Source organism: Xenia sp. Carnegie-2017, unplaced genomic scaffold, assembly GCF_021976095.1.
Source record: "Xenia sp. Carnegie-2017 unplaced genomic scaffold, XeniaSp_v1 HiC_scaffold_20, whole genome shotgun sequence".
Taxonomy (NCBI): domain Eukaryota; kingdom Metazoa; phylum Cnidaria; class Anthozoa; order Malacalcyonacea; family Xeniidae; genus Xenia; species Xenia sp. Carnegie-2017.
The window spans coordinates 10,242,542-10,266,197 of NW_025813483.1; the positions used below are offsets into that span (position 1 = coordinate 10,242,542).

Genomic DNA, 23,656 nt, shown 5'->3' on the forward strand with positions numbered 1-23,656 from the left:
GAACTCAATCTGGTTATTGAGTTATAGAGCTCAATGGGAATAACCATTGAGTTCTATAATAACTGGAGCGGCTATCTTTACTGGGGCGAGGTCGCCAAAAAAATGGCGGCCAACGGACGTATTTCCGCTGAAATGATCGCTTTGCAGAAAAATAATATTCTAGACCTCCCCCTGGTGTCTATAGTAAATTATAAAGAATTTTTAAAAAACAAACACGATATCACAGAATATGGATATCCTTAGTTCCATATTCTGTGACGATTCTTTTGGCATTTCTTTATAATGCCAACACTTCAATCGTTCAATTGTTGGATGTCGTAGTTTCCACAAAAAGGAACATATCGCTTCTCACAGGTGAGGTAGTTGTTTGTTTTGTTAGTCCGTCAACGATTGAAAAGCAATTATACATGCACTTGAAATGCCATAAAATACATATTAAAGATCGTATTTTTTAAGACTGACTTGAACGCCAAATATACTGATGTTTTCCTGTTTTGTCTATAAAATTCTGCATACTTTTCTGTCATTTGTTAATGCATGAAATCGTAAATTTACCTATCTATTTGCAAAATAGTTTCCCTAAAGCAAAAAAGACCCTGCACACATTTTGCTCTGTGAAAGTATCAAAAAGAAATGATCAGCCCCAACAGTACCCATGATTTGGAGCAGAGCTTGTTATGTTCTATTTGCTGACAACATGCAGGGAAGACCAAGGAGTAAAGATGACTGGAAGATGTTATTGACCAGGCAGAGTCTTAAAAAAATGATAATGCTGTAAAGATAATTGATTTATTGTCTGCCTTATCCAGAGTTATTTAATTTGATCATGGTCAAATTCTATGGATGGAGACAATGGATTCACTAATGATGCCTTGAATGCTTTGAAGTTAAAGTTCATGAACCAAAAAAAGATGGCAAGAAGGTTGTGTGTGTTTTGATCCTTAATTAAATGTCAATTCACAACATATAAAATGGAAAGGCCATAAAGTTTGTGTCTATGTAAACATTTGTACTGAGATTGATGATGACTCGATGCAGATGTGAAGCATCAAACTGTATAAGCCATTGGGTTTTATATAACTTAATGTTTAAATCATGTCATATCTTTATCAAAATATTTTAGTTGAGTGTTGTTTGAATGTTACTAATATCTAATGCACTATACTGAAGCATTAAAGATTCAGTGATGAAACCTTTAAAATTACTGTACTGTATATTTCTTATATATTTCTTATATTTCTTTAAGAAACAGTTTGAGCTTATTTACCTATTAGAGTACAGAATGGAGATTTATCATATGCATCATTGCTGCTTTTTAAATAAATGTTTTCACTTTTCAAAGCTTTTCTACAAATATTTTGCTTATTTCTTTTCATGAGATTGATGATATAGAGGTAATATAATCCAATAACTTTATAATTTCTAGAAAGCATTCATGTATGAAGAAAACACCAAATGTGGATACTCAGAGAACAAAATGCACTACCAACTGCTTATGAAATTTATTATTGAAGTGAAAACTGTGTTAATCATTCAAATTGTGCACTTATATTGAAAATATAGGAAAAACAAAACAAAGTGAAAAAGAAGGGTAGAAGTATTAAAACTAAAATGAATTATAAACACCATTGGAAGCATAAGTGTTTTGATGATTATTTGATTTTGCCCAATTTATATATCAATACAACAAAATCAAAATGTGCTACAACTTTACAAGTATTTGATGCAGTTGCACTTCAGAACATCACAAAAGGTTACTTAAAGTAATTTCTATACAATATTGTTTGTTTTCATTTACCAAACCTATGCAGAATTGAGTTTTTTGAAATTTAATATGAAACTCAATTACAGAAAATCCGTAAACATCCAGAGATTTAATATTTACTTTTTTAAAGAAACAAGTAAAAATCCTACAATTGTGCCGAAAAATGCCATTGTTTTTCGCACGAAAAGAAGCAAAATAGGAATGATAACAAATAAGCTAAATTCTCTCTGTGAACCACCGTGGATATGAGTTATGATATACTTTTTTGTATAGACTAAAGAGTTTAATCGATCAAACAAGTTTGACGCTGGTAAGAAAACGATTCATAGATGTGTAGCCGACATATAGCTCTTTCGTCGATAGTTATAAATACATCCTCGTAGGAGCCGATAACTGGAAAGCTAGGTTGACTCGCTGACGAATTGTAGGTTTTATCGTGATTTTCATCAAAAATTGCTTGCCGAATCCCAAATACACATAGATTTTCTTCACTCTTTCCTCAGGAGGGAGGGAAATTGTGAAATTTTCGGAAAAGCGGTCAATTTCGGTAAATCTCAGCGGCAACGGACGAAATCCGCCATTTTTTTGGCGTCATCAGATATCTAAGGCCGCGCTTGAGATAGCCGCTCCAGTTATTATTGAACTCAATGGGAATAACCGACTGATAAGCGGGGTGGCTTGACTGGTTCGACTTATAAAGGAGTCTTTGAACGCCAGAAACGCTATTTTATTGGTCAATGGCCAGATCAGTGGACAGTCTGGAATAATCTCGACCGATAATAGGGGTGGCCGGACCTATAAGGGAGTCCAATTGCTATCTTACAATTGGTTCATTTGAATTTTTGTCTTACTGTGATTGGTTTGACCGATTTCGACTGATAGCCAACTGAACTAACATAGTCAAGCTCAATGTCTGAATTGAATGTTTGATCGTTCATAGTAATTTTCTGAAGCATGATAGAAACTAAACTACAATCAGATGGAATTTATGGAAATCTTTACAAATTCATATGTTGACATGAATGCTGCTTTCCAAACTGGGAATTTTTCAAGAGGGTGAAAATTTATGGATGAATTGTAAATGCTTGGCAAAGACGATCTCGCGAGCGACATTTCAGTCATTGATGTTCAAAAGAAAGCCAACATTGTTTTGAGTTTTATCAGCAGAAATTTACATCCAAAATCGTAAGTAAAGGACAAGTGAAGTGTATGCATGAATGCAATATATCAAAGTCAATTTATGCGAGTGTGTGATGCGATTTATGTTAATATGGCGTATGGTAAGCAGATTGATGCTTCTAAAATTGTTGTTGCCGAAGGACTTTTAGCTATGATTTCTTTAATGCTTGGTGAATCGTGGCCGTTATATGGCAGCGAAATCCTACATTTCTGCAAATATATTTCAATGGACAAAAAATCTGTAGCCATAAGGTGCCATACTATTATTTACTTTATCATAAACAAATGTTTGGGGCTTTTCAGTTTATGATCATTGATCATTCAATCATTGGACAGTTATACTACATATTGTTTAAGATTTGAGAAAACTAACATTGATTACATGAGAAGCTGTTTACTATAACCTGTGATTTTGAGTCTTATGATCCATGAAGCTTTTTATTTTGACAATTTGACTGGAATGGTATTAAACCTGAGTATTTCACATACATGAAATGTTGTCCCATGTCACATATTGTCCCTTTTCTAACTGAACACCTCATGTAGAGATGTAAAGGTGTGTTAATCTACGGCTCATACCAGATTGTTGCCATAAATTCCAAAGGGCTATTGATGTATGAAAAGCATTTTCTATAAAGTAAAAATGTCTTCCTATGTATGCAGATAAACCTTGAAATTTGGCAAAACAGCAAAGTATTTTCATGATCACTAGGTAATTTTTCTGATGATCATTATAATTTCTAAACTAAATTATTTTAGATTTACATTTAAACAAGCTTTGATCATATGAAAAGATATTTATCATAACCAGTAAGCATGACACATAAACCATTTTAACATTCATGTAATTATATAATTAAAGACATGTTGGTTACATTCTGTTTGTATTTGATAATACAATGCTACTAGTGATTGCTATATAGCACACCTTGCAGAAGATAATAGTCTAGTGAAATGCCTAATAAACATTTATGGCATTAAGCTAACCTTAACTGCAAATTTTCACTCTGATAATTTTTGCTTAATCTTTGGCAGAAAAAAATTTTGAGTTTTTCTCAAAGGTGAATTTGCTGGCACTGATGTGGAGATGGGTAAAGAGTTACAATAAACTTGCATGGTTTGAAGTCTGAGCTTTTCTATATCTATGAACTGTCACTTGTAGTACCAAATTTCTAACTTAACTTATTACATAGAGGTTTGAATGGGGTCTCTAGGGGGTCTATGCCTGACAACTTGGTAGAAATTTTAAAGAATATATCTGTTTTTGAATAGCATTATTGTAAAATAAATTTACGTTCCTAGACATGCTAATGAGCCATATATTTGGCATGATAATGAGCCTAAATATTTGGCAAAACATTCAAGTATTGTTCACTTTATTTTTTTTTTGAAAAAAAAAACGTAAGAAAAATGTGTTGTTTTTACGCAAAAACGATGCCCACAAAATACATTTTGTATTGCTCTAAAACGCTGAAAATGGCATTTTCAAGACTCTGAAATTCAAAATTTCTCAGGGGAGAATGCCTCAGACCCCCCCAGGTGCGGAGCGCCTCCGACGTTTTATGACTGATGTTTGAAAAATCCTAGATCCGCCCCTGCGCATTCAGACATCGAATTCGAATTATCTGAGCACTGATTTGAGGCCATACTTTCCGGAAAACTTGTTTTTTAATATTATATTGAAAATACTGTCATTATTTGTTTTTAAGACAAGAAAAACGACAACATAATCACCTCCTATAATATAATATTATATTGACGGAAACAGACGTGTTCAACTATCTACGTCACAAGTATCAATATGGCGTCGTAAAAAATTCGCAAATAGTACCCGACTTTGGAGGCAAAATTAAGGAACTTATATTTATCTGTTTAAGTCCAGCGACATGTCATAGTTCTTCGAATAATCCAAATTTTCAATTAAGCTCATAAAAAAGGGGGGCTAAAATTTGTAATATAAGCACTTTAAACAAGGATAATTATCGAAAATGGGTGGGATATCTTTTGTATCTGGGAAAAGCAAATCCATACTGGCAAAGAAATTGATATCTGCATAGGTCAGCTAAAAGAAAGAAATTGCATTGAATGTGGTTGTGAGGAATATTAAAGTATGGTTTCATTTCCATATTTAGGACTAAACATGGCTGCATTGGGATCAACAATGACACAGTCCAGCACAAAATATGGTGCCATCTTGCCGAAACTGTAAGTACCTTATCAGTAACAAAATATTTCCCACTGGAAGACTTGACAATTTTCTCCAACAAATTCAATGCATTTGGTAGAGTCTCTTCATAAAATTCTTTGGTCATCTTTTTCTACAATACGAACACTTAAGTAAATAATGAAATCATTCAATGTCTTTTCTAAGGCCATTTTATGGTAAATTTTACCTTAAGTTCTTCATCTTTTTCGAGATACGCTTTATGGGCCTTTTGCAAGGTATCGGTCAATGCATCGCCAATCATATCAGCTTTTGCAATATCAAAACTGTTGATAGGTGCAAATCCTAGACATAAAGAGAACCACAAAATTTAGACATATTGGATTCTACATTTTATAGTAATACATGTTTACAAAGTTACATTAAGGGAGCAAACCAAAAAAAGAACAGTTAAACATTTTGGCATCTCAACTCACATGAAAAGCTGTTTTCAACACACTTTCGTGTTGAAGTAATTTTGAATAAAAAAATCAACATATAAACAAAACAAACCTGTTTCCCTGCCAAGGTACCTGATGATCGTGGGTGTCTGCGCTAAAATTTTATCATCAACCTCGAGAATGGGAAGTTGATTGAAAGGAAGCTTGCCACCTTCATTTTGATAGTAAAATTTAGAAGTAATTCAAATTCATATAATCTCACAATCTAGAACTGATAATCAAGTATTCTAAAATTCTGATACGAATGTAATCAAAGGCAAAACGGGGCGATTTTCATAAACCTTACTGGCTTTTAGTTGTCGAAACTCCTCCATTTCAAGTCTACAATCTTCATATTTCACACCAGCAGCTGCAAAGAGCAGGCGAATGGCTTCTGCACGTCCCCTCGTCTTGAAATATATAAGTTTGTATTGAGGCATTATAACGCTTGTAGCCTATACGTTTAATCGCTGTAACTAACTGTTGAGAGCGATCCCACTAAATATCGCAAGAAGTGACCGTGACCTGACTAAACCCGAGAGCGTGGTTTGGTTTAAACTTTGAGAAAGTGGCAAAAGCAAATACAAAGTTCTTTGAAAGTTAATTTCCTGTTGATCGCATTTTTCGATTAGAACCTTTCTCCACGAAATAATAAAACGCTCGCCCACAACGTCTGGTACCCACAATAGCATTAATTGCTGCCACGCATCAGCGCACAATCACAATAAAGTAGAACCTTTCGGAACTTCTGTAAGTTTCTATTTGATATTAAATGTCTGGAATCCAAATAGATATGCGGCCTAAACAACGTACTACAGTAGATACTAAAATCGAGTGATCACCGACATCAATTATACATATCTCGTTTGGCGAAAAACACATGAAACGGATTCACCGTGCCGTATTTAGCCAGCTCGGTTCACATTTTTTATCTTGCGCTCTATTGTCACACGGTGAGAAAAATGTTGTGTAAGCATGTATTTATTTTCGTTCGAGCTTTTATTACTTGAAATATCGGTGTGGATTTAACAAAACGTCAAAAATAATTTAAACGCATGGTGCGAGTTTAACAATGAAATATGAATTATGAATAAGATGAAACGTTTGCTCCTTGCGATAACTATACATCATTTTATCGCAGTCGCAGAGAATTATCGGAAATGAGGTTGTATCAAAATGTTATAAAGGAAATAATGGAAACAAAACTACAGTTTTATAATATTGTCCGTTTCTACGTTTGTAAACATGCGTTCTATTGATCGGTTGAGTAAACAAAGTATCATACTTTTATAATAAAATAGAGGCTTTGTCGTGGTGACAAATCTGAAAATAGTTCTAAAGATAGCAAATAACATAGTGAATGGTAAAAGTAATATAATAAGTTGATAGTTCTTAAAAGAACTGTTTTTAGTAAAGAGCACTAAACCAATAGTTCTAAATTAAAAGACACGATGCATTTTGGCAGACTACTCCTCAGGTGTCAACGTCTGCTAAATGAAAATTTACAATCTACCGATATTTATAATATCAAGAAAGAGTGCGCGTCATCCCAAAGGGAGATGACGCTCAAAACAGGATAAATTAAAACATAATCCTTTAGTCGGCAGAGGACGGGATTGGTTAACTTAATTAAACAGCATAAATTAACTTTTTCTAAGTAATTTTTTCAGAAACTAAATTACGTTTCGTAACGTGATTGTAATTAAGTTAACCAATCCCATCCTCTGCCGACAAAAGGATTATGTTTTTATTTTATCCCTGTTTTGAGCGTCATCCCCCCTTTTGGAGATGACGCGCACTCTTTCTTGATATTATAAATATCGGTAGATTGTAAATTTTAATTTAGCAGACGTTGACACCTGAGGAGTAGTCTGCCAAAATGCATCGTGTTGTTTAATTTAGAACTATTGGTTTAGTGCTCTTTCGAAAGAGTGTTCTATGCAGTGCGGTGTTTGAAATTAAATGAAGATATGATCTTCGCACTTTGCTGGACAATTTAAGCAATTGTCTCATGAACTCAGGTTCATGTGACTCAACGGGAAAAATTCAGGTGACTCAACGGGATTCGAACCCATGACCTCTGCGGTGCCGGTGCAGTGCTCTGGCCAACTGAGATATGAAGTCACACAGTGGAGAGCATGTCAATTTTGTTGGGCTCATGTTTTCTCGTGAAAGGAATGTCATACGAAAGGTTCATGAGACAATTGCTTAAATTGTCCAGCAAAGTGCGAAGATCATATCTTCATTTAATTTCAAACATCGCACTGCATAGAACACTCTTTCGTATGACATTCCTTTCACGAGAAAACATCAGCCAACAAAATTGACCTGCTCTCCACTGTGTGACTTCATAGCTCAGTTGGCTAGAGCACTGCACCGGCACCGCAGAGGTCATGGGTTCGAATCCCGTTGAGTCACCTGAATGTTTTATTATTTAACTTTTTCCATGTCGAATTAGTCTTATTTCGAGATCAGTAATCGATTGTTATGACCGTGTAATATAAGATATATATATGGTTATGACATTAAATGCAAGAATTCATGTAATATATATGAACCAAGGTCGTTGGTAAGCCAGAGCAAGCGTGGAGCTAGCGGGTATCACTTTCCCCACCAGGAAAACAGTTTTCGGCAAATAACTTCTCAATAAACGTAAAATGCAAGTTTCCAATTGACAAAATACACAAACATTTAAGTCAAATTATAATAATACAACGAATATAAATCCAACGACGAAACGCGTTTCTTACTATTAATTTCCAACTCAACCCCCCCGGAGCTAACTCCTTCGTAAAACGGCGCCAACGGCCCTGGTGCAAACATGCTTGTACAACCATTCAAAATATTACAGATTTACTTTGATACTTATACTTAGAATACTTATTATCTGAATATATTCCAAAGATCATATCTTACTTATAGTAAAATATGTAATGAAGAGTAAATATGGTCTCTATCTCTACATATCGCCAATGTAAATACATCGGTTTGGCATATTTTATATGTTGGTTGTAGTTCATTCCCTTTACTATTGTTCTATATAAAAGACTATGATAATTGGTCATACTAAAAAAGAAGCACAAATAACGAGGTCAAGCAGACTATTGGACTTACAGAGATGTCGCTCATGCCAACTCGTAATAGCCGTATGTGAGATTGTAATTCTTGAAGCAAGCAAAATGAAGATCTTTTCTTGAATAATGAAGAAAGTTCTTCTCAAATGTCCGTATGGAAGTTCCGCAGGGGGCGATCTAAAAAACGAAATTGTGAATCATACACCTCCGATCAATTCTCAGAAAGTCTGAATTGTTTCAGTGAATAAGGTATGGCATACAGCAGGGGTGGGCAACCTCTCCAGTCGGCGGGCCAGATTTAGGAAAATGAAGTTATTGGTGTGCCGGATTATTACATGAATAATATTCAATATTCAATGGTCGGATACAGTCGGCGGGCCAGTCAAAATCCCTTCAGGGGCCGGACGCGGCCCGTATGTTGCCCACCCCTGGCATACAGGAACGGTTAGGTAAACAGGCCATTAGCCTCAAGGCTGCTCTTTACTAAGTGAACTACTTCAAATACGCCGTATAGTAGATTTATAGTCTAACTATAGTTGCACGCAATTACAAATCGAATATGAAGTGGTGAATTCTTACCGCGTTGCCAAACAGCGTCATGATAAATCTACCCGGCTTGAAAATGTCGAGTACTTTTTTAATCAATTCTTTGAACGTGTCCTATAAAAAAATGTGAAAACTTTAACTGTTGCTTGATGGGGCTGAACAGTCTTTCTCAATCGCGTCTCGGCGTTGCAGTGAAAGTAAACAAATGACTTACCAATTTAACGTTCGTCTCAAAGCTGGCGTAAGAAAACTCCTCTTGAGGAGTTACGTGAATTGTAAAATAGCTGTCCTAAAAAACAAAACACCGTTGCAAGATCACATTATTCGCCACCACATTTGGAGTCGAAACCGTGAGCGTTCATTGAAGACATGCACTTCTTTGTGAGGAAAAAAACCCAAGCAATAAGGACCCACCAATGAATGAATACGACCAACATATTGTACATTATTATATACATGAATTTACTAAAAAATGGATAAAAGAGGCTGAAACAGCAATTTACAAATAGTCACGTCCGTTTTGTAAAAGCTCGCTCACACTCACATTCACTAAAAGCTCACTCACACTCACACTCGCTAAAAGATCGCTCACACTCACGCTCACTAAAAGCTCACTCACACTCACACTCACATTCACTAAAAGATCGCTCACACTCATGCTCACTAAAAGCTCACTCACACTCACGCTCACTGAGGGTGACATAAAAACTGCGCTCTCTCTAATCAAAGGCAAAGTCATTTCTACATCGACGGCAAGATTTTTACTGAAATATTTTAAAGTAATCAATGAGTAGAGTGAAAATGCATTGTTCGGATAATTATGAGATGAGTTTGACTGAGTGAGCTTTTAGAATACCGGCGTAAGAGTCTCCGAACATTCAAAATCTTCTGTTGACGCCAATGATTTCAAATGTGAAGAAAACCTCGATTAAAGAAAGATAAAACTTGATTATACCTTCAAAATAGCATTAGCAGAGTACCCACAAGGTTCAAAGATTACATCATCAATCATTGTGCCAGGAATGAGGTCATTTATACCAACAGCCTGAGTCAAAAGAGAGTTGCCGTTCTTATTAATCACGTGCTTATAATAGGCAAACAAATATAACTTATACAAAAACAAGGAGTCATGTCCACGAGTGAACCACGTTATGTCAATACCCTGGTGAGCTCTTTTGCATCTTTGTAAAATCCTTTGTAATATCGCTTGACAACAGATGAATCTAAATCATTCATCAAAATCTGAAAAATTTGTTACCGAAAATAAATGCAATAACACCCACTGAGCTAGAGAACATTTACTTTACCAAAAATGTTTTCGAAAGAAATAAGTTTTATTCAGCCTTGTACCCAAGACAAGCCATCTATATACTATTTTGACAATACCAGTAACACAGTAGAATGATTATGACAACCGTTATCTTAGTTTATATTTTAGATAGTGTAAAGACTGTTCTCGTTTTCTGTTGTTCATTCATCACTACCTACATTGACACACATTATCTTAGTTTATATTTTATGCCGTGTAAAGATTTTTCTCTTTCTTTGTTCTGTATTCATCTCTACCTACACCGTCACACGATATCTTAGTTTATATTTAAGGTAGTGTAATGACTGTTCTCGTTCTCTGCTGTTCATTCATCACTATCTACACTGACACAAGTTATCTTAGTTTATATTTTAGGTAGTGTAATGACTGTTCTCGTCCTCTGCTGTTCATTCATCACTATCTACACTGACACAAGTTATCTTAGTTCATATTTTAGGTAGTGTAAAGACTGTTCTCGTCCTCTGCTGTTCATTCATCACTAACTACACTGACACAAGTTATCTTAGTTTATATTTTAGGTAGTGTAATGACTGTTCTTGTTCTCTGCTGTTCATTCATCACTATCTACACTGACACAAGTTATCTTAGTTTATATTTTAGGTAGTGTAATGACTGTTCTTGTTCTCTGCTGTTCATTCATCACTATCTACACTGACACAAGTTATCTTAGTTTATATTTTAGGTAGTGTAATGACTGTTCTTGTTCTCTGCTGTTCATTCATCACTATCTACACTGACACAAGTTATCTTAGTTTATATTTTAGGTAGTGTAATGACTGTTCTCGTTCTCTGCTGTTCATTCATCACTACCTACACTGACACAAGTTATCTTAGTTTATATTTTAGGTAGTGTAATGACTGTTCTTGTTCTCTGCTGTTCATTCATCACTACCTACACTGACACAAGTTATCTTAGTTTATATTTTAGGTAGTGTAATGACTGTTCTCGTTCTCTGCTGTTCATTCATCACTACCTACACTGACACAAGTTATCTTAGTTTATATTTTAGGTAGTGTAATGACTGTTCTTGTTCTCTGCTGTTCATTTATCACTATCTACACTGACACAAGTTATCTTAGTTTATATTTTAGGTAGTGTAAGACTGTTCTCGTTCTCTGCTGTTCATTCATCACTATCTACACTGACAGAAGTTATCTTAGTTTATATTTTAGGTAGTGTAATGACTGTTCTCGTCCTCTGCTGTTCATTCATCACTATCTACACTGACACAAGTTATCTTAGTTTATATTTAAGGTAGTGTAAAGACTGTTCTCGTTCTCTGCTGTTCATTCATCACTAACTACACTGACACAAGTTATCTTAGTTTATATTTTAGGTAGTGTAATGACTGTTCTTGTTCTCTGCTGTTCATTCATCACTATCTACACTGACACAAGTTATCTTAGTTTATATTTTAGGTAGTGTAAAGACTGTTCTCGTTCTCTGCTGTTCATTCATCACTATCTACACTGACACAAGTTATCTTAGTTTATATTTTAGGTAGTGTAAAGACTGTTCTCGTTCTTTGCTGTTCATTCATCACTAACTACACTGACACACATTATTCTAGTTCGTATTACAATTACAGCAGTGGCCAATTTACCTTTAACGGTGCTAGTTTTTGAGTTTGAGTCACTTTAATGTTTGATCACCTAAGTAAAACTAACCACACTTTATCGTAGTTTATAAGATAAAGGATACTTCTAGAGTCTGATCTGGTATTTTCAATCCATCAATATAATTATCAATGGTAAACAAATGCCAGCAATTGCCGCTGTTCTGTCTTCCTAAGGTATAAGCTCCACCTCCTGAAGAGATCATACACAGTGTATATAATACAGCCAACAATATTATTAAAGTCAATCACATTATTCAAGACTTTCTTCCAAAGCCATTAGCAGAAAATGAGCCCACAGAGATTGGAGACGAGTCAAGTCTCATACGCACAGCATATGGACAAGATATTCTCACCACAATAGCATTTTCTTGACGACACCGTGTTTCGACTTCATTCCAAAGCCATTATCAGAAAATGAGCTCATAGGGATTGAAGACGAGTCAAGTCTCATATGAACCGCATATGGACAAGAAATTCTCATCACAAGAGCAGTTTCTTGACGACGCCGTGTTTCGACTTTATTCCAAAGCTTTTATCATAGAATCAGAACAATAATTCTGAAACGGTTATACGCGAGACCATCTCGTCATATGCAGTTATTATGAGACTTGACAAGAGTCCAACCTCTGTGGGTTTGTTAGCTCAAGAGGTAGAGCAGCAGATTAGAATCCTGAAGGTTAGAGTTCAAAGACAACACAGCCAATCACATTAGCTAATACAATACAACCAATAAGATTAACAAAACATTTCAATAGAAAAATCCTTTCATGGCATATTTAATAATACTAGGAAAGGATTATGACGTTTCTTATCGTTCTAATCATTTCTCATTTCACAATTACAAAGCAGAACTGCTCAACCTAAATGTATTGTGTTGTAGAACATTCTAAAACTAGATTTACCTGGGAAGAATTCATCTAAGACATCAATCTGCATAAAAAATAAATGATTTGTAAACATTTATTCACATATTTTTCACAGGCATCTTTTGAATGAAAAATTAAGTTTGTTTACCTCTTGCTGAAAGTTCTGATGGGGTGCCTCCTGCAAATGAGGTTGTGAAACTTTTCCTTGAATAGAACACATTCTACATGCAATAAAAAATGACATGATTCTGTCAGCTTTAATGCTTTCTCCTGCCACCAACGCAATTCTTGTAATGTACAGCATGGTATGAACCATTTTGCATGTAAATGTAAAATTGAATTTACACCAATTTTTCTGCTGAAAGACTATATCAAAAATTGTTAAATGTGGAAAGATAATTTGAAGAACTTGAATAGCATGAAGTCTTGAAAGTATGTGGCCTCTCTTGAAAGTAACCACGCACTTGAAAGTATGTAGCCTCCCACAGAAAGTAACCACCCACTTGCAAGTATGTAGCCTCCCCCCAGAAAGTAACCGCCCACTTGAAAGTATGTAGCCTTCTCCCAGAAAGTAACCGACCACTTGAAAGTATGTAGCCTCCCCCAGAAAGTAACCACCCACTTGAGAGTATGCAGCAGCCTTTCTCATGTACATTTGTGTCAACTACTGAAAGCAAACACAACTACACATGTTGAAAAATATTATTTACAAAGTGTGGATTGCAGAGTTTTAAAAACTCTTTAAATCAAATTTATTAACACTCAGTGAGCCATTGGAGTTAACCAATGCTAAAATTCTCAAAACTAAGAAACCCCCAAAACCCATATAGAAAGGAGCCTGGGCCAGTCTCTGATATAATTTTAGACTAAAGAAATTTCAAACTGCCGTTTTACACCCAAGTACTCACTCAAAAGTTGCAGTTTGCACTGAAGATGGCATAAAGTATGCTGAAACATGTTTGCTTTAAAGAAATTTGTCGTATATTTTATATGTAATAGGTATTCAATGAAGAACCTGAGACTACAGTTACTTACTTTGACCTCACTCATTCCGCATTCCTCCTCAACAACTTTAATAATATGTATTGTAGCTCGTAGCAGGGGGGTTGTGCCACATGTCTTTAGAATCAAACGATTACATGATATGTACAAACTGCTCTCGCTACATGGAAAACAACACAAAACCAAACTGTATCTGTCGTTGACTATGTAGACAAAAACAATAGAGAAATGGTACCTCAATAGTATCTATCATTGACTATGTAGACAAAAACAATAGAGAAATGGTACCTCAATAGATCTATCATTGACTATGTAGACAAAAACAATAGAGAAATGGTACCTCAATAGTATCTATCATTGACATGTAGACAAAAACAATAGAGAAATGGTACCTCAACAAGTAAGCAGTCATTTCATCATTTTGAATCATGCTAATGATTTTACATCCTGCCAAATCTAGGATTTTCTCAATTCTGCACCTAGAATATTAGGTATTAATTGTCAACATGTTATCTGGCCAACTATTTAGCCAAATTGGTAGGCCCAATAAAAATACTAAAATGCTTCCCTCTTAAACTTTCACAGAGTAAACAACATGTTTTTTAAGTAACAAATCTATAAAGTAAATGATTTGAACCTGGGAGCATCGTTACATGTTTGTAAATGTAGATCGTCCAGGTTGGTATAGTCCTGAGAAGGACTGTTTTTGTTGTTGTTGACTGACGTATCAACAACCTTAGCGGTAGTCATCTTCAGAGTCAAAAAAGATGGTGGTCGCCTGACAAATAGATTTCGTCATGCTTTATGAAGTTGTACTTCAATTGTATGGACCCCAAGGTGCATTCCGTGCACAAAAGTTCAGAGATCTCCAGCATGGAGAAACTATCGTCTTGGTGTAAAGGGCAAAATTAGTTATTATTGATTATTCACATTTGTTGTAATGGTTGAACTAAACATGAATAATTGCGCTTATATGATTTCTTAATTCGGCTTATATTGGGTTGGCATGAAACTTCAACATTTTGGCATAAAAAAAAGTTATTTTGAAACCTTCGGCGTGGTGTTTACAAGGAATGCACCTTGGTATGGACCCTCTTCTCAATATGTCATTGTGGACCAACAAAAATGTTCTGTTTATAACTAACACAACAAGCAAAATGAGTTCTTCCAAAAGCAACTTTGAGCAACAAGCATTCCAAACTCTATGTGTACAAATCTACTTAATATACTGGTATAATAAGATGCCCAGATGTTTACTTATATCAGTGATTTATAAATTTGGACAGCATTGATATTGTCAGGAACGCAGGTGGGTTGTGGTTGCCAAGACCAAGACTTCCATGAAATGGGAAAAGCAATACTTGTTGCAAGCAGACTTTTTTCAATATTCATGTTAACTAAATCTGTTTTTTTTATCTATATGACGACTCGAAGACTCATAAACATTGCAAACGACTTTGCAATGTTCCACCTTAATACGTACTTTATCCGAAGAATTTACACTCTGTACTGCTTTTATCGTCACTTTATAAACATGCAACTTTTATCTTGAATCCAACATAACGACTACAATGCCACCGCCATTAGTTACTACTGCCAGTTTAATATTGTCAGTCATGCATAATGTACAAAGCCTTATGCTATTTATTTTTTCTAAATTTTCTTCGTATAGCAGCTCCTCGTAACTACTCATCAAACTATTTTACAAAACTAAAACGAATGGAACTTGAAACACACATGTATTTGTAAATAGCATTCGAATTGTGGGCAATGCTTGCCTTGGAATACACCTCAAATCCTTTTCTTTGTCGGCTGCTGTCAGCTTGGGTGTTGAATTCCACCAAATTTCCAGAAGTTTTTCAGACCCTTCAAAGAAATCCATGTCTCCTGACATTTTGGTACCTCCTTATGCATGTGTTTTCCGATCTTTCAGCGTTTATTTGAGGAAAATCTTAGCACAATACACACAAATGAAAGTAATTATTTTCTCATTCGCCGAACTATTCCAAAGAGATCCCAACTCGTGTAATGTTTAACTTTCGCTGAATATCATACACCAGAACGCCAAGTAAATAATGATTATATGGACAATGCCGCTATCGATTCAAAATGTTAAAATTTTGGATAGAATGACTTTAGTGTTAACATCTTTGATTATCCATCATTTAATAATTTCTCGGCTATACTATTAGACCATAATAAAGTAATTAGTTTGAGCCTGGGAGTATTGAGAAACGAGATACATGAAGATGACTACCATAAAAGAATTAGTTCAGTCATTAAGTAGCTAGAGGGCAGTTTAGCGAAGCGCCAGAAAAGAGATCCGCTCAAAGCGACAGGTGTGGCTAAACAGATTGCTCTCGTTATTTACATAAAAATCCACTTTACCAGTTGCTATTATATTGTGACTATTATTGTGAGATCCTGTGGTATCATTCCTCGCCTATTTCCTTCAGTTTTTTCATCCATTTTTGTTGAAAATTCTTGTATTGCTCGATCATCTCTTTCAGAGACTCGTTGAAATCTTCAAAAGAGCCACCGTGTACGCTTAGCTCACTTTGAGAGTACTGCCGTCGCTGTTTCCTTCCCTCTATTTCGTAGAATAAAGTTGAATTTACAAGATGACACAGTTATACGATGAAAAAAACCAGAGGCAACACTCGTATTCTAAAATCTCATTCACACTCACTGAACGGGGCTTCAAAATCACCTCATAACTGCCTATGTAAAAAATATTATTCAAAAACACTGTTTAACATATCTCGCTGCTTGCTGTAATCCTCTTTAAACCTGGTTGATTATAGAAGCTACATCATTTCTATGAAAGACGGAGTGGCATTGTTGACTGCACACAATGCGATCAAACTCACGAAGAAAACATGTATGTTATTAAAACATGTATTCATACTGCAACACCATCACTTGCATTGCCATTCATATAAGGTCGCATTACCTTTTCTTAACGTTCGAACATACATGATTACTTGGACGGTAACGCCGAAAAATATCACTCCTGAAACGACGTAGGCACCAATGCGAAGCATTTCCTTCATTGTAGAATCTTGTCTAAATAATTTGTCCGCTTCTTTTTTTCGAAGATTTTCGCGATCGTTCTTATTCTACAAATACAAGACCATGTGAGTGCTCAACAAGGAAACGGGGTACAAGCCCGCGCTATCCAAGATATCTAAAGCTGTCTTTTGTATACTGCAATTATACTCATATATCTATTGTACTTTTCAAGTGGTTTGAATCTCGGAATTATTATACTTGTTTTACTAAAGATCTTCCAGATTGTAAAATGTGATCATGTATAAATTTTTTCAAAGTAATAACAAGTTTACACCGTATACAATACTGTCTTCAAAAAAAAACGTCGACCTTAGATGTCATACATGGATGATATGGATAGTAATGGATAACAATGTTGCCTTAAGTACACGTTATAATTAGGGTAAATATGGTTACCAATGATGCCACATACATTGAAGTACACATAATGGAATTTATCAGTGATTATGTAAGGTTTGTATGACCAGTGGTATTCACAATGTTGTCTGATAGACGATTGTTGTGTGCATAAAATCAAATGGAACAACACAATTAATAGGTAGACGTCGAGGGCAACATTACGAGCCAAGGATGGTTGCGATCACTTACTCTCACTGGGGAGACATTCTTCGTGAGTAGCTTGAAGACGACCTGAGGGTTATCACGGATATACGTCCTCGCACACCGTTCAAGTTGTTTTGATCCATTCGCCATTCTTATGCCGTACGTGATGGCATGGTTAATCATACGGTCGACACGAACATTGGCCTTTTCCAAATTTTTACCGTATTTCATCGTGACATAGTTATCTATCAGCATACCATCGATTGTTTTCTTCCGTGGACCTCCCATAACAAACTGAGCACAGAAGAAACCCCTTAAACGAGTAAAACATCGTATTCATAACAATTTTAGTTTGTTGAAGGTTGAAGATGATAACGAAGATTCGGCAACTCGAGAATCATTTGAGCGCTCGCTCGGACGAATTTTCATTTATTCATATTCATTTTCATTTAAGTCAACGTTTGAGAAATAATGGACCAAGGCCAAAGGTTGGAAACTGCCTAAATGACTCGCTCTCATCTCACATCATCACTAATGTTCCTCTTGATAGTTACGTAATTGGTCAACAGAATTTTGGGTCTACAGAATTCAACGCTCTAACTAGAAAATATGTGGGGCACACGGGAAATTTTTTATCCCATTGGCCTGAGACACATCATGATTGTCAACATTTCTTCAATTTTTGAGAAGTTATGTCAAGTGCTGCTTATTTACCGATTACTTGAGCATTCAAACTAATTCCAAGTAGATATTCTTTGCTTTCTGAAACGGCTCCAATCTAAAATAGATAAGACACGCTCAATAATCAAATATTTACCCACGTGTACCAGCAGTTGGATGACTTTGTTTTTCAAAGTACATGCACACCATATGCTTTATAGATTGTGACTAGTCGACATGAGTCGCATAATATGGTATCGTAGAAAATTCTACTTTTTACTCCCACCGGGCTCATATAAAGCGAGACTTAATCTGAAGCCTGGCTGCACATCGGCTTGGTCTGTATCACATATCTATATGGCACCATGCTGCACATGTTTATTCACATATACAAGTCATTGGATCTTGCATTTTTGCACTGTAGTGGAAAATATCTGATCTCAGTTTATTTTATGCAGTCGTGACTCTCACTTCATTACCAAGATACTCGGTCACCGCAGCACAGACATATTAAGCTCAATTAACAAGCAGATAATCACAGACATTTTAGAACATTAAAAGAAACACGTTAACTAACAAAAACACACAGTAAAAAGTATTTAAAAGGATGAATCTTCCCTTTTCCAAGTTATCAAGCAACTCTGACGTAGAACATCACTTCATGAAAAGTTGCTTTCGCATACCTTCGCTCCGTGAATCTTGAATTGAGTCTTCGTGCTTGCGGTAAGACCAGCGGTCATAACACCAGATAAAACGGACAGAATGACGAGACCGAACAAAATCCACAAAACACAAAAGAGTCGACCGAAGAAAGATTTTGGTGTTCGATCCCCATATCTAGCACAAATGAAAAAGAAGAGAAGTTAAAAACATAAAAAATATGTTATTTTTGACTTATCGCCGTAATTTCGGACCGAGAAAATACTTGATGATTTGCGGACTGTTGAAAATTTTTATGAAATATTGCGGACGGTTGTCTTTCGATTTCTTCAAACATTTGAAATGCTTGTGTAATTACTTATTTACTTGCTCTCGTAAAGTTTGAAGCCGAATGTATCAATACATATTTGTACAAGTTGATCGTCCAGATTAGTGGAGCCCTGCATGAGGCCTGTTGTTGTTGGTGTTCACTCTGACGCTTTGACATCCTTAGCGGTATATTCAACTTCAGAGTCACTGCGCTAACCTAGGCGATCAGCATTGATCTCGTTGTTTTCCATCTGCTCAACCTAAACGTACACTACTCAACATTGAGACCCACACTTAACTCTATACGACATCACCTGTCCAGTGATCCAGTGTCGTTAAGATCAATGAAATATATTTAAATGCATGTTTCACGAGCATCTTGCACCATTTAAAACACCTCATACTCACCCAACAGTCGTCATAGTGATAAAAGCCCACCAAAAACCTTCCCAGACTCCTCGCAAAAACGAGTTGGGGAACTCTTCGGTATTTTTATAGCGATCCTTGAAAAGAAAAACATTGTAGTTAAAAGCCACCGAGCAAGTATCTTAAATCCTCAGATTTTTTGGTAAAAGGCTAAAAGCCACCTTGATTGTCGAAAAATGAAAAAAACTGTCTTTAGGCTGACAGATTTTCTTCAATTGTAAAAGTGTATAAGACGATATTGTCTGATGAAGGCATTGAACTGGATATGTTCAAACTTGTATAATTTTTCAAAACAAAGTTAGACGTGATCATTATTACATCTCTGAACATCAAATGTGTTTTATACACTTGCGAAAATGATAGATTGTATTAATTTTGGTGTTCAGATCCTCCGCCTTACTTACTCAATCCATTTAAAGTCATCCTCCTAAGCTAAATTGCAAAGATTCATAGATTCATTTGATCATTTTTTTGGTTATACAAGCACTTGAAGATTGTGTTTCACCACTCATAAAACAGTGCGCATTGTGCTTTGTACGATAAAACATTACAGACTAATATACCAAAAGCCATATAATGATTCCAGCCAATATTGCGAGCATTATGATGAATGGAAAGATGAGCACGGATTTTAGGATCTGGGTGGCGATCACCCGAGTCTTTCCGTCTAGCCCCGAGTCTCGGCGAACAAGCAAAGCGACGCTGGGTGCCGCGATCACTGGAACAAATGGATTTTGCTTGTACATTTTGTCCTGCATCGTTTCACCATAGAGTGGAAATGTGAAATCAAAGTCCTCAGCTGGTTCGTCTGACACAAATTGATTCAAAAGAACTTTGGCGAACTCCACAGTGGAATTACGATGACAGCAATGAGGGATTATTTTCTTCAGAAGTTCCAAGAACAGGCCCCAAAACACCATCTTCACTGAATGAGTTTTAGTAGTGTTAAATTTCGGAGCAGAGTGTTCCGCATACGGTGATAGCGGAAATATAGCCATGGTTAGAGGCATACCGCCATTACAACGTTCATCCAACGTGAAATACCGAGTGAGGTTTTCGTAATAGCTTGCGTTAACACCAAGGTCACCTTTTACTACATTCTTCCTACCGTAAATAACACTATGCGAATACAACATGAAGCTTTCCGATTCGCTCACATTCTGCATTGCATTGAAGTGAAAAAAAATACTTGTAGCTAGATGAAAGTGGGACAAGGCAAGCAGAAAAACGAGACTCCTTATGCGCAGATACATGATGGTCCCAGATATCTAAATAAGAGAATTGAGTCTTTTAAGATTAACTTTGCCTTCCAACGATTTATGCAAACAAATTTACTATATTTTATTGATTGCTTGCTTGCATAACGTCATGGCCTCTTGTCCATAGTTTACGTTATAGCCATTGGTCATACCCGTGTTCTATCGCTGTCCATAGTGCACGTCATACCCGTGTTGTATCAATGTCCGTAGTTTACGTCATACCCATGTTCTATCGCTGTCCATAGTTTACGTCATACCGTGTTCTACTGATGTCCATAGTTTACGTCATACCTGTGTTCTACCGATGTCCATAGTTTACGTCATACCTGTGTTCTACTGATATCCATAGTTTACGTCATATCCGTGTTCTACCGATGTCCATAGTTTATGTCATACCCGTGTTCTACCGATGTCCATAGTTTATGTCATACCTGTGTTCTACCGATGTCCATAGTTTATGTCATACCCGTGTTCTACCAATGTCCATAGTTTACGTCATACCCGTGTTCTACCAATGTCCATAGTTTATGTCATACTCGTGTTCTACCGATGTCCATAGTTTACGTCATACCCGTGTTCTACCGATGTCCATAGTTTATGTCATACCTGTGTTCTACCGATGTCCATAGTTTACGTCATATCCGTGTTCTACCGATGTCCATAGTTTATGTCATACCCGTGTTCTACCGATGTCCATAGTTTATGTCATACCTGTGTTCAACCGATGTCCATAGTTTATGTCATACCCGTGTTCTACCGATGTCCATAGTTTACGTCATATCCGTGTTCTACCGATGTCCATAGTTTATGTCATACCTGTGTTCTACCGATGTCCATAGTTTACGTCATATCCGTGTTCTACCGATGTCCATAGTTTATGTCATACCTGTGTTCTACCGATGTCCATAGTTTACGTCATATCCGTGTTCTACCGATGTCCATAGTTTATGTCATACCCGTGTTCTACCGATGTCCATAGTTTACGTCATATCCGTGTTCTACCGATGTCCATAGTTTACGTCATACCCGTGTTCTACCGATGTCCATAGTTTATGTCATACCCGTGTTCTACCGATGTCCATAGTTTACGTCATACCCGTGTTCTACCGATGTCCATAGTTTACGTCATACCCGTGTTCTACCAATGTCCATAGTTTATGTCATACACGTGTTCTACCGATGTCCATAGTTTACGTCATACTCGTGTTCTACCGATGTCCATAGTTTACGTCATACCCGTACCTGTGTTCTACCGATGTCCATAGTTTACGTCATACCTGTGTTCTACTGATGTCCATAGTTTACGTCATATCTGTGTTCTACCGATGTCCATAGTTTATGTCATACCCGTGTTCTACCGATGTCCATAGTTTATGTCATACCTGTGTTCTACCGATGTCCATAGTTTATGTCATACCCGTGTTCTACCGATGTCCATAGTTTACGTCATACCCGTGTTCTACCAATGTCCATAGTTTATGTCATACTCGTGTTCTACCGATGTCCATAGTTTACGTCATACCCGTGTTCTACCGATGTCCATAGTTTATGTCATTACCTGTGTTCTACCGATGTCCATAGTTTACGTCATACCCGTGTTCTACCGATGTCCATAGTTTATGTCATACCCGTGTTCTACCGATGTCCATAGTTTATGTCATACCTGTGTTCTACCGATGTCCATAGTTTATGTCATACCCGTGTTCTACCGATGTCCATAGTTTACGTCATATCCGTGTTCTACCGATGTCCATAGTTTATGTCATACCTGTGTTCTACCGATGTCCATAGTTTACGTCATATCCGTGTTCTACCGATGTCCATAGTTTATGTCATATCCGTGTTCTACCGATGTCCATAGTTTATGTCATACCTGTGTTCTACCGATGTCCATAGTTTACGCCATATCCGTGTTCTACCGATGTCCATATTTTATGTCATATCCGTGTTCTACCGATATCCATAGTTTACGTCATACTCGTTCTCTACCGATGTCCATAGTTTATGTCATACCTGTGTTCTATCGCTGTCCATAGTTTGCGTCATACCCGTTCTCTACCACTGTCGAAAGTTATGTGGTGTCTCAGTTTCATTTTTTCAAAACAAATATTCATCAGTCTTAGGTACATGACTCCCCGACTGGACTATGAATATCATAGACGACGAATACAGTTACCCGGCTAAACTAGGCATTGTTCACACCTCTGAGAAACTTTTCGACTCCAGCAATTTTCAGCAAAATAAATGTAGTACAGTAGAACTGAGTTTTTCAGGGCGATGTTTGAGTAAAATTTTCAATAACGATCACGAAGAAATCAAGCGCAAATGGTTTTCCACAATTATAAATACACACGTCAACGACATTTTCATCATCATCAAGTCACAGTTCAGTTTTTTAATTGATCAATAAATGATATTAGTTTTACATAAAAGATCTAGGAAATCCTACGACAACAGACGTTTAACAAACGATGACAAAATTTGACTAAGTCTTATCAATTATTCAGCTGTGATGCATTGCTAAAGCTTATACAAACTTTGCTAGGAAGCTCCGTAAGTTCATACTTCATCCATATTTTGCTTATTTTTTCGCTGCAATACAAAATAATCGAACAGTCTTTCCAGAGCAAACAATGAGACACTTTAGAAATAGTTCTTCAAATTTTCCAGGAAACCACAAAATCAAGCGGTTGTGTATGGAAG

The 23,656-nt window shown here is 36.3% G+C and overlaps 3 protein-coding genes across 4 annotated transcripts; all 3 read right to left on the reverse strand.

Annotated features, from left to right (window-relative positions):
• Positions 1 to 4,873: 4,873 nt before the first annotated feature.
• On the reverse strand, positions 4,874 to 6,316 carry LOC124442292 (glutathione S-transferase 1-like). 2 transcript variants are annotated; one of them, XM_046992791.1, is made up of 6 exons: positions 6,069 to 6,309; positions 5,895 to 5,997; positions 5,661 to 5,759; positions 5,338 to 5,453; positions 5,158 to 5,262; positions 4,874 to 5,006 (listed from the first exon to the last, which is right to left on the reverse strand). In XM_046992791.1, the coding sequence occupies exons 2-6, from the start codon at positions 5,920 to 5,922 to the stop codon at positions 4,887 to 4,889; spliced, it is 468 nt and encodes a 155-aa protein (XP_046848747.1). In that variant the 5' UTR covers positions 5,923 to 5,997; positions 6,069 to 6,309; the 3' UTR covers positions 4,874 to 4,886. The 2 variants fall into 2 exon arrangements, with proteins under 2 accessions (XP_046848747.1, XP_046848746.1); XM_046992790.1 differs by having other exon boundaries at positions 5,895 to 6,316.
• Positions 6,317 to 8,065: 1,749 nt separating this feature from the next.
• LOC124442289 (S-adenosylmethionine decarboxylase proenzyme-like) lies at positions 8,066 to 16,072 on the reverse strand. Its single transcript, XM_046992787.1, is given in 12 exon segments — positions 8,066 to 8,838; positions 9,241 to 9,321; positions 9,422 to 9,496; positions 10,163 to 10,252; positions 10,369 to 10,449; positions 12,240 to 12,346; positions 13,059 to 13,086; positions 13,171 to 13,216; positions 13,218 to 13,243; positions 14,058 to 14,184; positions 14,417 to 14,503; positions 15,803 to 16,072. Coding segments are annotated over 12 exon segments (990 nt in total). The 5' UTR covers positions 15,919 to 16,072; the 3' UTR covers positions 8,066 to 8,712.
• A 101-nt stretch (positions 16,073 to 16,173) lies between these two features.
• LOC124442296 lies at positions 16,174 to 23,117 on the reverse strand. Its single transcript, XM_046992795.1, is given in 9 exon segments — positions 16,174 to 16,614; positions 16,978 to 17,143; positions 17,685 to 17,899; positions 17,902 to 17,952; positions 18,354 to 18,417; positions 18,983 to 19,136; positions 19,677 to 19,771; positions 20,258 to 20,962; positions 22,967 to 23,117. Coding segments are annotated over 9 exon segments (1,641 nt in total). The 5' UTR covers positions 23,000 to 23,117; the 3' UTR covers positions 16,174 to 16,456.
• Between the last annotated feature and the right edge of the window lie 539 nt (positions 23,118 to 23,656).

Coding starts and splice junctions, on each gene's coding strand:
- LOC124442292 (XM_046992790.1), bottom strand. CDS start 6,027: ATGCCTCAATACAAACTTATATATTTCAAGACGAGGGGACGTGCAGAA. Junction 5,454..5,660: donor GTACCTTGGCAGGGAAACAG/GTTTGTTTTGTT, acceptor CTTTATGTCTAG/GATTTGCACCTATCAACAGT. Junction 5,263..5,337: donor AAAAAGATGAAGAACTTAAG/GTAAAATTTACC, acceptor TTCGTATTGTAG/AAAAAGATGACCAAAGAATT.